Source organism: Mustela nivalis (genome assembly GCF_964662115.1).
Source record: "Mustela nivalis genome assembly, chromosome: 7".
Taxonomy (NCBI): Eukaryota; Metazoa; Chordata; class Mammalia; order Carnivora; family Mustelidae; genus Mustela; species Mustela nivalis.
This window is the reverse complement of record NC_139026.1, coordinates 7,665,684-7,678,652: the sequence shown is the minus strand read 5'-3', so window position 1 is coordinate 7,678,652 and position 12,969 is coordinate 7,665,684. Positions and strand designations below refer to the sequence as shown.

The 12,969-nt window shown below is 62.5% G+C and overlaps 2 protein-coding genes across 21 annotated transcripts in view; one reads left to right on the top strand and one right to left on the bottom strand.

Annotated features, from left to right (window-relative positions):
- The window catches only part of SGSM3 (small G protein signaling modulator 3), a 46,494-nt gene extending 38,170 nt beyond the window's left edge, over window positions 1-8,324 (top strand). For 2 of the 4 annotated variants that reach the window (XM_082739983.1, XM_082739984.1), the window contains exons 5-22: window positions 1,625-1,833; window positions 1,920-2,027; window positions 2,653-2,796; window positions 3,058-3,253; window positions 3,645-3,790; window positions 4,038-4,262; window positions 4,647-4,701; window positions 4,900-5,027; window positions 5,140-5,295; window positions 5,433-5,487; window positions 5,678-5,727; window positions 5,862-6,014; window positions 6,170-6,240; window positions 6,353-6,401; window positions 6,479-6,564; window positions 7,197-7,319; window positions 7,432-7,492; window positions 7,750-8,324. In XM_082739983.1, coding sequence (XP_082596109.1) covers window positions 1,625-1,833; window positions 1,920-2,027; window positions 2,653-2,796; window positions 3,058-3,253; window positions 3,645-3,790; window positions 4,038-4,262; window positions 4,647-4,701; window positions 4,900-5,027; window positions 5,140-5,295; window positions 5,433-5,487; window positions 5,678-5,727; window positions 5,862-6,014; window positions 6,170-6,240; window positions 6,353-6,401; window positions 6,479-6,564; window positions 7,197-7,319; window positions 7,432-7,492; window positions 7,750-7,830 — 2,096 coding nt within the window. In that variant the 3' untranslated portion in view covers window positions 7,831-8,324. The other 2 variants (XM_082739981.1, XM_082739982.1) reach the window with 1 other exon arrangement.
- Window positions 8,325-8,459: 135 nt separating this feature from the next.
- Window positions 8,460-12,969, bottom strand: part of MRTFA (myocardin related transcription factor A) — a 191,227-nt gene continuing 186,717 nt past the window's right edge. For all 17 annotated transcript variants that reach the window (XM_082739957.1, XM_082739956.1, XM_082739948.1 and 14 more), the window contains one exon: window positions 8,460-9,939. In XM_082739957.1, the coding sequence (XP_082596083.1) occupies window positions 9,425-9,939 (515 nt within the window). In that variant the 3' untranslated portion in view covers window positions 8,460-9,424. The remainder of the gene's footprint in view (window positions 9,940-12,969) is intronic.

Here is a 12,969-nt window from a genome sequence, read left to right as displayed (position 1 = left end):
GAGAGGCAGAGAGAGAGAGAGAGAGGGAAGCAGGCTCCCTGCCGAGCAGAGAGCCCGATGCGGGACTCGATCCCAGGACCCTGAGATCATGACCTGAGCCGAAGGCAGCGGCTTAACCCACTGAGCCACCCAGGCGCCCCTTCACTTTGTTCCTTTCTTGGCTCTGTGTGTGTGTGTGTGTGTGCGTGCGTGCACGTGTACGCACGCAGGTGCGTGTGTACTTCTCATAACATGTTATCTACATGTCTTTCTACAGCTCTTCTGTCTCTTAATGTTATTTACCATGAGCATCTCTTCTGTCAGTTAAGACCTCTTTAAAAGCTTAGTTTTCAGTGGTTGCATAATATGCCATCACAATGCATTGATCACAATGTTTTGTAACCACTCTGCTCTGAGTGGGCCTCCAGGCCATTTCCGTTGTTTTCTACTCTAAATACACCTGCTGGTTTCCACACGGGCTGTCAGGGAGGCTGCCTGCCAGAACCCGGGGCAGCCCGTCACCGGGATACAACTATGACTAGAAGATTCCAGTGGGCTGAAACTGGTCCTCTTCAGGTCACGCATATTCCAATTCTGACAGAAGTTTTCCTTAATCTTTGGTTTGCAGGCGGGTACTTGGAAGTTAAAAAGCTGGGCCTGTGAGAAACACAGGGAACTCTCTGGCATAATGGAAATATTCTCTATCTTGATGGGGACGACATTTAGACATTTATTTACTGATACTCACCAGAGCGTACAGTTAAAATTTGTGCATTTTACTGCACGTAAATTCACTGAAGGTGAAGTTTGGCGAAGTTGAGGCTGAGGGCGTGGCTTTCGGACGAGTGAGGACGTGGGAGGCTAACGGGCTCTGAGGCCGCCTGGTGGGCGCCGGAGCTCTGGGCCGTACTTCGGGGACTGCCTGCGGGTTGTCCGCTCTGCCCTGCTGCATCCCCCGTGCCTCGAACAAACCTTAAAGTGGTCTTGGTCTTCTGGAATTCCCGGGCAGTGAACAGATACATGCCGGCAGCAAGGGCCGTGACGAAACCGGGAGCTGTGCAGGGGGGGGGGGGGGTGGCTCGTGTGCGAGGCGATGCAAGGGGAGGCCTCTCCCGCGAGACACTGGCCGGAGACTAGGACGGAGCGCGGCGGGGAGCACAGCTGGGGGAGGAGAATAACCCGTGCCCAGGCCCTGGGGTGGGAGTGGGTTTGGCGAGGCACAGCGGGAGCCCGGGCAGCGAGGGGAGAGCCGGTGGCGGAGAGCCGGTGGATCGAGCGGCCTCGCGTCCGGAGCCGGGGACGCCGGGCTGTGTCTGAGCGCGGGTTCCTGCCGGCCGAACGCCTTCGGGGCACGGGTGCGAACGAGGGTGAGAAGGCTGGACGGTGACCCCGGTGGAAGCCGATGGCTTCGTCAGGGGCTATAGTGGGAGGTGGGAAGAGCAGTGAGACCTGGGCCGGCCAGGCTTGGGGCCGAAACTCAGGAGCTTGCGTTCGCTCATTGGTCGGCCTGTGGGACGTGCGGCTGGAGCCAGGGGGCGCTGTCGGAAACGTGGCTCTGGATCTCAGTGGGGAGACCTGGGCACTGGACGCAAAGGCCACAGCCCGCCCCTGCTCACCGCTGCCTCTCCCGGCTCTTTCCTGGCAGATGGTGCGGACCCCAGTCCCAGCAAGCTGCCGGGGGCAGCTCTGTTGGAGGACCCCCCGCAGAGGCTGCGGTGGCAGGCCCACCTGGAGTTCACCCACAACCACGACGTGGGGGACCTCACCTGGGACAAGATCGCCGTGTCTCTGCCCCGCTCGGAGAAGCTTCGCTCCCTGGTGCTGGCCGGCATCCCACACAGCATGAGGCCGCAGGTGAAGCAGGGAGGGACCGCCGACGGGGAAGCGGGGCGTGGGGGGCGCAGACGTCCCGCGGAAGCTCATGCCGCCTCCCGCTGCAGCTGTGGATGCGGCTCTCTGGGGCCCTGCAGAAGAAGCGGAGCTCCGAGCTGTCCTACCGAGAGATGGTGAAGAACAGCTCCAATGACGAGACCATTGCTGCCAAACAGGTGAGGCTGGGCCAGCACCAGGGGACCCTCAGAAAGAACTTTCTGGTCAGAAACTGTGTGGGCCTGCAGGAAGGCGGTGAGCTGCCTGGGGTTATCGGAACCTGCCCTTGTCGGTCTCTTGCGGGGGGTGGCCCGGGAGAGCAGGCAGCTGCTGCCCTCACAGGGCTCCCTTCCACTCACACGTGTCTGGAACACGCCTGCACTTTCTGGGTCCTCTGTAGGCAGCAGGGACAATTGTCAAAAAGACCAGCCCTGGGTGTACATGAGGATCACCTGGACATTTAAAATACCCATTTCCAGGCCTCATTCCAGAGATCATAAATTCTGTAGCTCTGGTTTGAGGCCCAGGGAGCTGGAATTTTCTTTTCCTAAGTGACCCCTGGTGAATCTGGTGGCATCCGCTACACACTAGCCGAGCTCTAATCCTGAAGACAGGTCAACTCGGACCCAGAGTTTAGGAATCCTCATTCCTGGGTGAAAGGCCTGCCTGGGGTTTGTTCCACACAGGGGCTCCCCAGCTTCCCTCACAGGGGTGCCTTAGATGTCTCCAGCGTGGAGGGCGGTGTGCGCCTCCAGGCGTGCAGCTGCGTCTCACAGGGGCTCTTTGTGGGTGGGCCGCTGGCAGATTGAGAAGGACCTGCTCCGCACCATGCCCAGCAACGCCTGCTTCGCCAACGTGAGCAGCATTGGGGTGCCCCGCCTGCGCAGGGTTCTCCGAGCCCTGGCCTGGCTCTACCCAGAGATCGGCTACTGCCAGGGCACCGGCATGGTGAGCACAGCCCAGAAGGGCCAGGGGGTGTCCCCAGGGGTGTTCGCCAGGCCCCTGCAGGTGAACAGTGCCATCCAGGGCAGGGGGATGGGTGGTGGGGCTAGGGGCTGAAACCCCACAGTGGGTTGGGGCTGCCACATGCGTTGGTTCCACCCGAGAAGAGCACGCATCTGGGATGTGACCTCCGGGGCGGGGGCGGGGACCTCTCCTAATTCACATGGAGACCTGGGTACAAGCCCCTTGTCCTCCTGCTCTGGCCAGGTGGCTGCCTGCCTCCTTCTGTTCCTGGAGGAGGAGGACGCTTTCTGGATGATGTGTGCCATCACCGAGGACCTGCTCCCTGCGTCCTACTTCAGCACCACTCTGCTGGGCGTCCAGACCGACCAGCGGGTCCTGCGCCATCTCATCGTGCAGTACCTGCCCCGCTTGGACAAGCTGCTCCAGGAGCACGACATTGGTGAGGGGCCAGTACCCACCCTCTTCTTTGGAGTCAGGGGTCCTGTGACTGTGGCTCAGACGCTGCAGATCTGAGGCCTCCGGACCCGGCCGGCAGGGGACCGGGTAGCTGGCCGTGTTGGGAGGAAGAAAGGAGCTCACCTGACAAGGGCCAGGCCCTGAACACAGCAGCACACGGAGTCTTTGTGGTGCTCTTGTGCTCTGATGTTCCCCGAAAGCCTGTCGCCCCTCCTCTTGGAGCAGGCAAGGCCACTTGCTGCTTTTTGGGAGCAACTCTCCCCTTTCTCCCCAGCTTGTGGACCTGGGGAATGCCCCCCACTTCAGGCTGCCCCATGCTGGCTGTCCCTGGTTCCAGCCACGGAGGACACAGAGGCTTTGGTTTGTGTCCACAGAGCTGTCCCTGATCACACTGCACTGGTTCCTCACGGCCTTCGCCAGCGTGGTGCACATCAGGGTGCTGCTGCGCCTCTGGGACCTGTTTTTCTACGAGGGCTCCCTGGTGCTCTTCCAGACCACGCTGGGCATGCTGCGGCTCAAGGTGCTGCCGGAGCCCTGTCCTGCCTGGGGCCCCTCCTCTGGGGGGCTGCCCTGGGGTTTCGCCTTCAGCATCATGTGGCCTGACCACTGGCCCCTCCTGGGAGGCCCACGATGTGGTGGGGTCGGTCCCCCAGGGCCCGGAAGTCCTTGTGTCAGCTTGGTTATCCAGGAAGGTCACTGGGGCCACTTGCAGGCCTGGCATCTGGCAGTGACGGCCCCTCCCCTCCTCCTTCCCTTGCATGGCCCAGGAAGAGGAGCTGATTCAGTCGGAGAACTCGGCCTCCATCTTCAACACACTGTCAGACATACCTTCACAGATTGAGGACGCGGAGCTGCTGCTGGGGGAGGCCATGCGGCTGGCCGGCTCCCTCACGGATGTGGCCGTGGAGACGCAGCGTCGCAAGCACCTGGCTTACCTCATTGCAGATCAGGGCCAGCTCCTGGGGACCACTGCCACCACCAACCTCTCGCAGGTAGGCCCATGAGGGAGGAGTCCCCACCTCACCCACAGGGTGGGGGTCCCTGAGGAAGCCCTGAGAGAGGCTGCGAGGAACCCACCAGCCTTTCCTGCTCTGCTGCCCCCTCCCTAGCCCAGCCCCTGGGGGCCCGGCCAGACCGCAGCTGTGCCAGGACTCACTGCCTGGGCCTTCTGTGCATCTCCACTGTGACCTGCCCTGTGTGGGCGTAGGACACACCTGGCTATGAACTGACCACATTTCTGATGCTTGGAGCTGGCCGTGGCCATTTCAGATGAGGTGGCGTGCGACCCTGGCCCTGGGAGGAGCTCTGCTAGTTCCCTCCAGCGCTGGGGCGCCCGCCGCCCCACCCGGCTACCCCCGACTGCTCCCACCCTGCAGGTTGTGCGTCGCAGGACCCAGCGGAGGAAGTCCGGCATCACCTCCCTGCTCTTCGGTGAGAACTGCTGCGGGAGCTGAACCCAGTGGCTCCTTCCCTCCCAGGGACCAGAGTGCTCCCCACCCCAGTCGGAGGGATGGGAGCGCAGACTGGAGACATCCGTCCTCAGACCCCTGCATGGACCCACAGCTTACTTGGGGCTGTAGGGGGAGGCTGGCGGGGGCCACGGCTGCCATAGTTCTCTGGGGCTTCCAGGGGAGGACGACCTGGAGGCACTCAAGGCCAAGAACATCAAGCAGACGGAACTGGTAGCTGACCTCCGGGAAGCCATCCTGCGCGTCGCACGCCATTTCCAGTGCACAGACCCCAAAAACTGTAGTGTGGTGAGTTGTGGGCTCCACGTGGGGGCTCTGGCTCCCCAGCCTCATTCTAAGGTGCCAAGGCCCCGGCAAGGAGGCACCTCCCCCTTAGCAGGCCTCTCTGCCACTCGGGCAGGAGCTGAGCCCGGACTACAGCATGGAGAGCCACCAGCGGGACCACGAAAACTATGTGGCATGCTCACGCGGCCACCGGCGCCGGGCCAAGGCCCTGCTGGACTTCGAGCGACACGATGACGACGAGCTGGGCTTCCGCAAGAATGACATCATCACGGTGTGTGGGGCGTGGGGAGCAGGAGCCCCTGGGCTGTGCCCCGCCCCCGGCTGAGGGTGCAGCTGTATGGCTGCGGGCCCCGGGCCTGGGCAACCAAAGCTCTGCTTCCTCCTCTTCTCCGCCGGCCGAACATGCAGATCATCTCTCAAAAGGACGAGCACTGCTGGGTCGGGGAGCTGAACGGCCTGAGAGGTGAGGCCTCCGTGTGCAGGACGGGCGGGCTGGGCAGGGACCCCGCCAGCCGGGCCGCCCTCCCCGCCGCCTCTGGCCCCAGCAGGAGCTGCCCTCTCTCGGCCGGCCAGCCTGCCCTTAGGCCCTTACGCCACGGGAGGTGTGGGGACGCCGGCCGGCCGCTTCTCACGGGGACTTGCTTCTCCCACAGGCTGGTTTCCAGCCAAGTTTGTGGAAGTCCTGGATGAACGGAGTAAAGAGGTGAGGGTGCACGAGGCTTGGCTGCCCGTGGGAGCTGCTGCTGCCTGACCTTGGCACGTGCTGTCTTGGGACAGTGGCTGTGGGGATGGGGAGGGGGTGGCTGGCGCCTCTCAGACCCTGTCCCCCACCATCAGTACTCCATCGCGGGGGATGATGCTGTGACAGAAGGCGTCACGGACCTTGTCCGAGGGACCCTGTGCCCGGCTCTCAAGGCCCTGTTTGAACATGGGCTGAAGAAGCCGTCCCTGCTCGGGGGCGCCTGCCACCCATGGCTGTTTATCGAGGAGGTCAGTCGATGGCTGGACCCCATCCCCCACCATCCTTCTCCTTGAGCCCCCGGGCCCTCTAGAGCTGGCGGGGGTGGCAGGATGCTCTCAGCTGGACCTTGTGGCTTGGACCCAGTGCCTTCCCTGGTGTCCCTTACACTCACCTTGCCCCCCAGGCAGCAGGCCGGGAGGTAGAGAGAGACTTTGACTCGGTGTATTCACGCCTGGTGCTGTGTAAGACGTACAGGTAACGGGCCCCGTCCCCTACCCCGCGGCCCCCTGGCGGTCCCCGTGCGCGGAGGGCACAGCCCGGGCCACGCATCCTAGGGCAGCGCCGGCAGCTGCAATCCCTCCCTCAGGTTGGATGAAGATGGCAAAGTCCTGACCCCGGAGGAGCTGCTCTACCGGGTAAGCGGGGTGCTGGGTGGGACCGGCCGTCTGGGTTGGCAGCTGGAGCCCCCCGAGTGACAGCCGTGCCCTCTCAGGCTGTGCAGTCTGTGAACGTGACCCATGATGCCGCACACGCACAAATGGACGTCAAGCTCCGGTCCCTCATCTGCGTGGGGCTCAAGTGAGTATCTCTGCCCACTGTGAGCCAGTGACGGTCCAGTCCGACGAGCGGCAGCCTGGGCTGTGGCTCTGGGGGGCAGCGGGGTGCCCGTGAGCTGGGCCTCGGGCCCAGGACCTGGAAAGACAAGGCAGCAAGGGTGACTCCCAAAGGCCTTTCTCTAGTGCTCCGCCGGCCGCTGTTGTGGGCCGGGGAAGCCACTCTCAGGTTTTGTGCCCGGAGAGGGGGCGCCTGCCTGAAGGGAGCTTGGGCATTTGAGGCCCAGACCCAGGCCAGCGTGAGTGCTTCCTGCGTGTGGCCGGGGGGGGGGACGACGACGACACACACGGCCTCCAGGAGATGAGCTCAGAATGTGGCTGTGGCCGTCTCTCCTGGCCTGACCAGCAGGGCTGAGGTCCCAGTGTACAGCAGGTGGCGGCCGAGTGTCAGAGGGAAGAGCTGGGACAGGACCGAGGGGCACGTGGGTGGGGGGATGTGGGGGTGCCGTGGGGACAGCGGCCCGAGAGGACCGGAGCTGGAACCACCCCCTCTGCAGAGACCTGGCTGAGAGGGAAGGTGCGGTCCGTTGAGGTGGTCGCAGAGGGGAGGGAAGGGCTGGGGGGGTGGGGCGGCCCACTCTTGCCCCCTGTCCCCAGCGAGCAGGTGTTGCACCTGTGGCTGGAGGTGCTGTGCTCCAGCCTGCCGACCGTGGAGAAGTGGTACCAGCCCTGGTCCTTCCTGCGCAGCCCCGGCTGGGTCCAGATCAAGTGCGAGCTCCGGTGAGTGCCCTGCCAGGGCCGCGGGAGCCCCTGCCCCGTGCTCCGGGGCGGGGCTGGTGGGGGCAGAGCTGCGCTGAGCACCGCCGACAGCCTCCCCGCTCCCTTCCTCCAGCGTCCTCTGCTGCTTCGCCTTCAGCCTCTCCCAGGACTGGGAGCTTCCTGTGAAGAGAGAGGTGTGTGCGCTTGGGGTTGCTTCTCGGCCCCCCTTAGCCCGCCGTCCCCCTGTGGGGTCTGCCTGGGGCGGGGCAGGCCAGGCGTCTGTGGCCGATCACCCCAGACCCTAGGTAGGCGGCCGAGGCAGGGCCTGGGGGGGACCCCGAGTGCCGGCATCCTATGGTCCCCGAGCCCCTCTGGCCTCCGCCCCCTGGGGTTCCCTCGCTGTGGGCTCCCGCACCCCTGCCGCGTACGCAGAGGCTGTCCCTGTGTGCAGGAGGAGAAGCAGCCACTGAAGGAGGGTGTTCAGGACATGCTGGTGAAGCACCACCTCTTCAGCTGGGACATAGACGGGTGACGAGCTTCCTCCCGTGGCCTCGTCAGGCCCGGGCTTCCCCCACCCCGTTGGCTCCCCCCGAGCAGCCCCTTCCTCAAGCAAGAAGAGAACAGCGCGGTCCTGGCCGGCCTTGGGCCTGCTTGGGGATGGGGTCCAAGGCGGCCCGGGCCCACTCCAGGCTGTGGGGGTGAAGGGGAGGCGACCCTGGAGCTCTGGCCAGGCACCGCGGCATGGTGAGCGGGGACCCCACCTGGGACGCGCCGAGTGTCCCCAGAGGCCAGGGGTGGCAGGAGCAGCAGGTGGGGTTGAGCGGGCTCCTTGCAGCTCCTAGGGGAGTGCTCGGACCGGGTCTTTGTAGAGACCCCGGCCCCAGTTTCAGAGTTTGTACCAACCAGAAACCGTGTGAGGAGGTGGACAGCCATCTCGGTTTTGTCCGCTTTTGCTCAGGAAGGGGATGGGGTGGCTCAGGGCTCCTTGATCTCTCTGGTTTGTCAATAAATTATGTCCTTGAGAAAGCATCTCCCGTCTTCTGTCCAGCTAGGGCCGTAGAGCTGTGTCCCAGGGTCTGTCCTTCCTGGGATGGTCTAAAAAGCCTAGGACCCAGCCACACCACCCGCCTTTTCTGTGGATTGAACAAAAATGGACCCAAATCAGTGTTTTTTAATTTTATTTTAAAAAGTCCACACAGCTTCCGAACCTCTGTCCCAGCCCTGGTTTGGGGCTCCATCCCTAATCCCGTTAATGACAGTGACCGGCCAGAAGGGAGGCTGGGCCCTAGGGCAAGAGGAGGCCGCCGCCCCTCCGATCCCAGGGCCACGGTGGCTGCAGTGAGGCAGCGGGACGGAATGTGGGTGGGTGGCCAGGAAGCACCTCTGCCCTCGTGGCACTAGTACGGAGCAGGACACAGGCGGGGCACAGGCCATGGCAGGGTGTCTGCATGTCAAACACGCGTGACGGGGCTGAGGTAAGCTGCGTCCAACGCGAGGAGCGGTGGTCTCCAGGCCCTTCGGTATGGGGCACAGGGCGGGAAGGAGCGCCAAGCCCCCTCCAGCCCCCAGGACAGACGGACATGAACGGATGGCGATGGGGGGTAGCGCGATATGTACACCTGCACAGGAACCGCCCGCCACCAGCCGCTACGGGCTACACTACACCAAGACACTAAAATGGCAAGGGGCTCCCCTCCCAGGAAGCCTGGGACCCTGGGGTTGGCATCACGGGGAACGGGGAGGTAGAGGCCCAGCTAGTTTCTCCCTCACAGGGAAGAGGGGAGAGAAGGAAGGAGACCCACCCCGGGCCTCACGTGCCCGAGCACACGGCGGCCAGACTGCACCTCCGGCCTCACAGGAGGTCGGCGGAATGGCCCTGGCCTGTCCCGGCCGCCTGACCGCAGGCCGACACCAGAGCTGGTCCCGGGCGGCTTCCCTCCCTGCTGAGCCTGAGTCAGGCGGCGGCTCGACCTGCTCCAGCCTCCCGGGGAGGGGAAAGCAGGGCTCGTGATTGTCGGGACTCGTGACCACGCAGAGGCGGGATCGGGCCGAGGGAGTGGGGCTCCCAGGAGTTCCCGAGGCTCCCCAACTCCAGCCCCTCCCGGCCCGGCTCCGCAGCCCGAGAGCTACAAGCAGGAATCCCAGTGGAGCTGCAAGTCGTGACCGTCGAGGAAGTCCGTGGAGAAGAGGCTGGGCGCGGTGGTGCCGAGCGGGGCCAGGCTGAGCACGGGGCCGCCCGACGACAGCTCCAGCCAGTCCATGCTGTCCAGGTGGCCGTCGGCCAGGTCCAGGCCCACACCGCTGGGCTCAGGGGCAAAGTGCAATTCCGAGGTGTCCATGGGAGAGGGGGGGTGGTCCAGGATGGCAGAGCTGCTCAGCATCTGGCTGTGGAGGTCGTCGATGAGGGAGAGGGGCTCTGGCCCCTCGTGCCCACCGGTCAGCAGGGGCAGCCCCGTGCTGCTCTCCAGGAAGTCCTCCAGGCGCCCAGGGAGGGCGGGTGAGCCCGAGGGAGGAGGCGGCGCCGTCTGGGGGAGCTCGGCAGAGGGCGGGGACGGTGTGGCCAGGGGCGACCCACAGGTTGAGGGGGGCTTCTCTTTCCCTGATAGGGAGGGTGGTGGCTCCTTGAAATCTGCTGAGATTTCTGGCAAACGAGAAAGTGAATGAGTGTCAGGAACCAGGCCGGAATAGGACCAGGGGCTGGCCCTACTTCACATCACATACAAAAAACGAACTCCAAATGGGTCAAATATCTAAATTCAGGAGCTGAAACTATGAAACTCTTAGAGGAAAACGGGAAATCTTCATTGGATTTGGTAATGATTTCTTGGTTACGACATCAAAACACAACAACAAAAACATTAATTGGACCATACAAAAATTTCTAAGTTTTATGCACCAAAGGATGCCATCAAGAGCAAAGACAGCCCGCGGAGAGGGAGGAAATGTCTGCACACCACGGATCTGGTGGTTCATGCCCAGACTACAGGGCTACAACTCAACAACAAAACCAAACGGGAAAAGGACGCCACCATTTCTCCAAAGATCTGCAAACCCCTAAGGCCAGAAGAAGCTCGACCTTGTTAGTCATTAGGGAAATGCAAAGCAAACCCACAAACAAGGAGACACCACCCCACACCCAGTAGGGCGGCTTTTTTAGCCAACGGTAATAATAGTTACTGATAACAATATCGATAACAGTATTGGTAATCGTGCCTGTGAGGATGTAGAGAGATGTGAGCCCTTGCCCACGGCTGGTGTGAACAACACGGCGCAGCCGCCACGGACGTGCAGGGGCTCCCAGCAGCTGCGAGTGTGCAGCATTCACAACAGTGTTAGGTGCAACAGCCCAAGGGAAAACCCGAGTGTCCCTCGGGGATCTCATGAGACCATAAAAGGCAGGAAACTCTGACACCTGCCACAACACGGAGGAACCTGAAGCATGCTGTGCTCTGTGAAGCAAGCCAGAAACCAAAGGACACCACGGGATTCCACTGAGCAGGTGGATTCTGAGCAGGAAGTTCGACAGACTCCCTGGGGCTGGGGAGGGGAGGCGGGGCGCTCCGGCCTATCAGGACCCAAGTGTCCGTCCAATGGAAACCTTGCACTGACAGATGGTGGTGATGGCTGTACCATACTGGATGTACTTAATGCTACTGTATTCTGCATTTTAAAATTATTAAAATGGCAAATTTTCTGTGTATTTAACCACAATAAAAAAAAAAGTAACGCAGAAGCAAACCAGGCTTGCTCCCTCCCTGGCCCTCTGGGGCCTGTCCTGCCTCCCGCTCTCCTCCCAACCCAGCCGGAGACGCCTGCCCATCTCACCAAGCCGGTCTCCCCACGCTCAGTCTCCCCAGATGCCCACGCAAATGCCTTCTCAGGGCCTTGGTGCCACCTCTCTGGCCAGTTCCGTGTTCCTTAGGGGGCGGGCAGCACCCCCAGCTCCCTTTCTCTGCTCTGTCTTCAGGGCTGGCGCTCCAGGCCCGGCGCGCTGGCCTGCTCTCTCTCTGCTTCTGGCGTCACCTTTTTTCCCCCAAGAAGCCTGAGCCCTCACAGTTTGGGTTCCTGTCTGGACACCGGGAACTCCCCAAGTCTGCTCCCAGGCCTCTCTCCCCGGCTCGAGACTAGCCTTTGGGACCGCCCGCGAGCACCGCCGGCCCAGCAGCCTCAGTGCCCACCTGCGCTTGTTAGAAAGGGGCCTTTGGGGGCGCCTGGGTGGCTCAGTGGGTTAAGCCGCTGCCTTCGGCTCAGGTCATGATCCCAGGGTCGAATCCGTGACCCTGGGAGTAACATCAACTCTTCAACTCTGTGGGATTTCTTTTTTGAGATAAAACTCACCACTTATTTAAAAATCTTTAAAAAATAAACAACCCCTACACCCTACAAGGGGTTCGAACTCAGAATCCTAATCTCAAGAGTCGCATGTTCCACGGACGAGGCCAGCCAGGTGCCCATAATGTTCACCATTCTGAAGCGCGCAGTTGCACGCCTGAGCTCTCGCTTAATCCGTACCGTCTTGCGAACCCTGTCCCTACGGCCTGCAGCGGGGCACTCAGAGAACTTGCACACGCGCTCTGCCTCCTTGGCCGCTGCCACCTATGAACTCCCCCAGCTCCTACCAGACGCCGAGCCCGCCCACCTGCACGAAGGGACCCCCTCCGTCAGCACGCCAACAGGCCGGCTCCTTGGTCCCTTTGCAGGAAACCCTGTGCAGAGAGCTCTCCAGGCTTGCTGGCTCCTACAGCCCCAGGCCCTTACCCACGGTCCCACGGCAGCAGGATGAGGTCACTTCTCCCCCTGGCTACCCCTTGACAGCCCCGGACTTTAGGACTTCACGGTCTCGAGGGCACCCTCCCACTGTCCACTGCGGAGCGTCATCTGCTTGTGCCCTGGGACTATGCCTCATCCTCCCCAATCTCACCCAATCTCATGGCTCCAAATGTCACTCTAGATGCCAACAATTGCCCCGCTTGCCTTCATGTGACGCCCCTGCTTGGCGGTCTCAGGACACATCAGCCTGAGGCTGCATGCCCTGGAGCGCCCTGGAGCGCCCAGTGCACACCCTGGAGTAGCCGCATCCGGGCAATTCAGGCTGAGCCCTTGGTGACCTCCATGGCTGCCCTCCTGCTGTTTCGCCACATCACACGCCTGGTCCAGAAGGAAACTGACGGGCTCTCTGAGGTACACCGAGACTCAGGTCCTTCTCCGCCTCCTGCTACGGCTGGCCCAGGCCCCCTGGATCCCCAGAGCTGCCTCCTGGCTCCTCCCCTTCCGCCTGAACAACCCGCGACTTCTCTCCCTCCTGTGCCCGTGCCACTCCGCCAGCATTCCTGGCCCCCCAGGGGCCCCCCAGGGAGCTCGACGAGGTCAACCCAAATGCCCCGCACACCTAAGACCTCCCCTCTCCCTTCCCAGCTTTCTGTAGTTACTCCTCACCCACGGTATAAGCTACTTGTCTACTACGCATTTCCTCACACAACTGTGCAAAGGCAAACACCTGTTTTGCACATCGTTAACCCCCAGGCTGCGGGCACAGGGCCCACCAGGCAGGGGCTGCTGGGTAGAGCAATCCCTGCCGGGGAGCCATACCCCGACCCCTTTTGTCCAAGCCCTGGAGACGGTGTACGTCTCAGCTGCTGCGACGTCCAAAGGACAAGACCCGTGGGCCCCT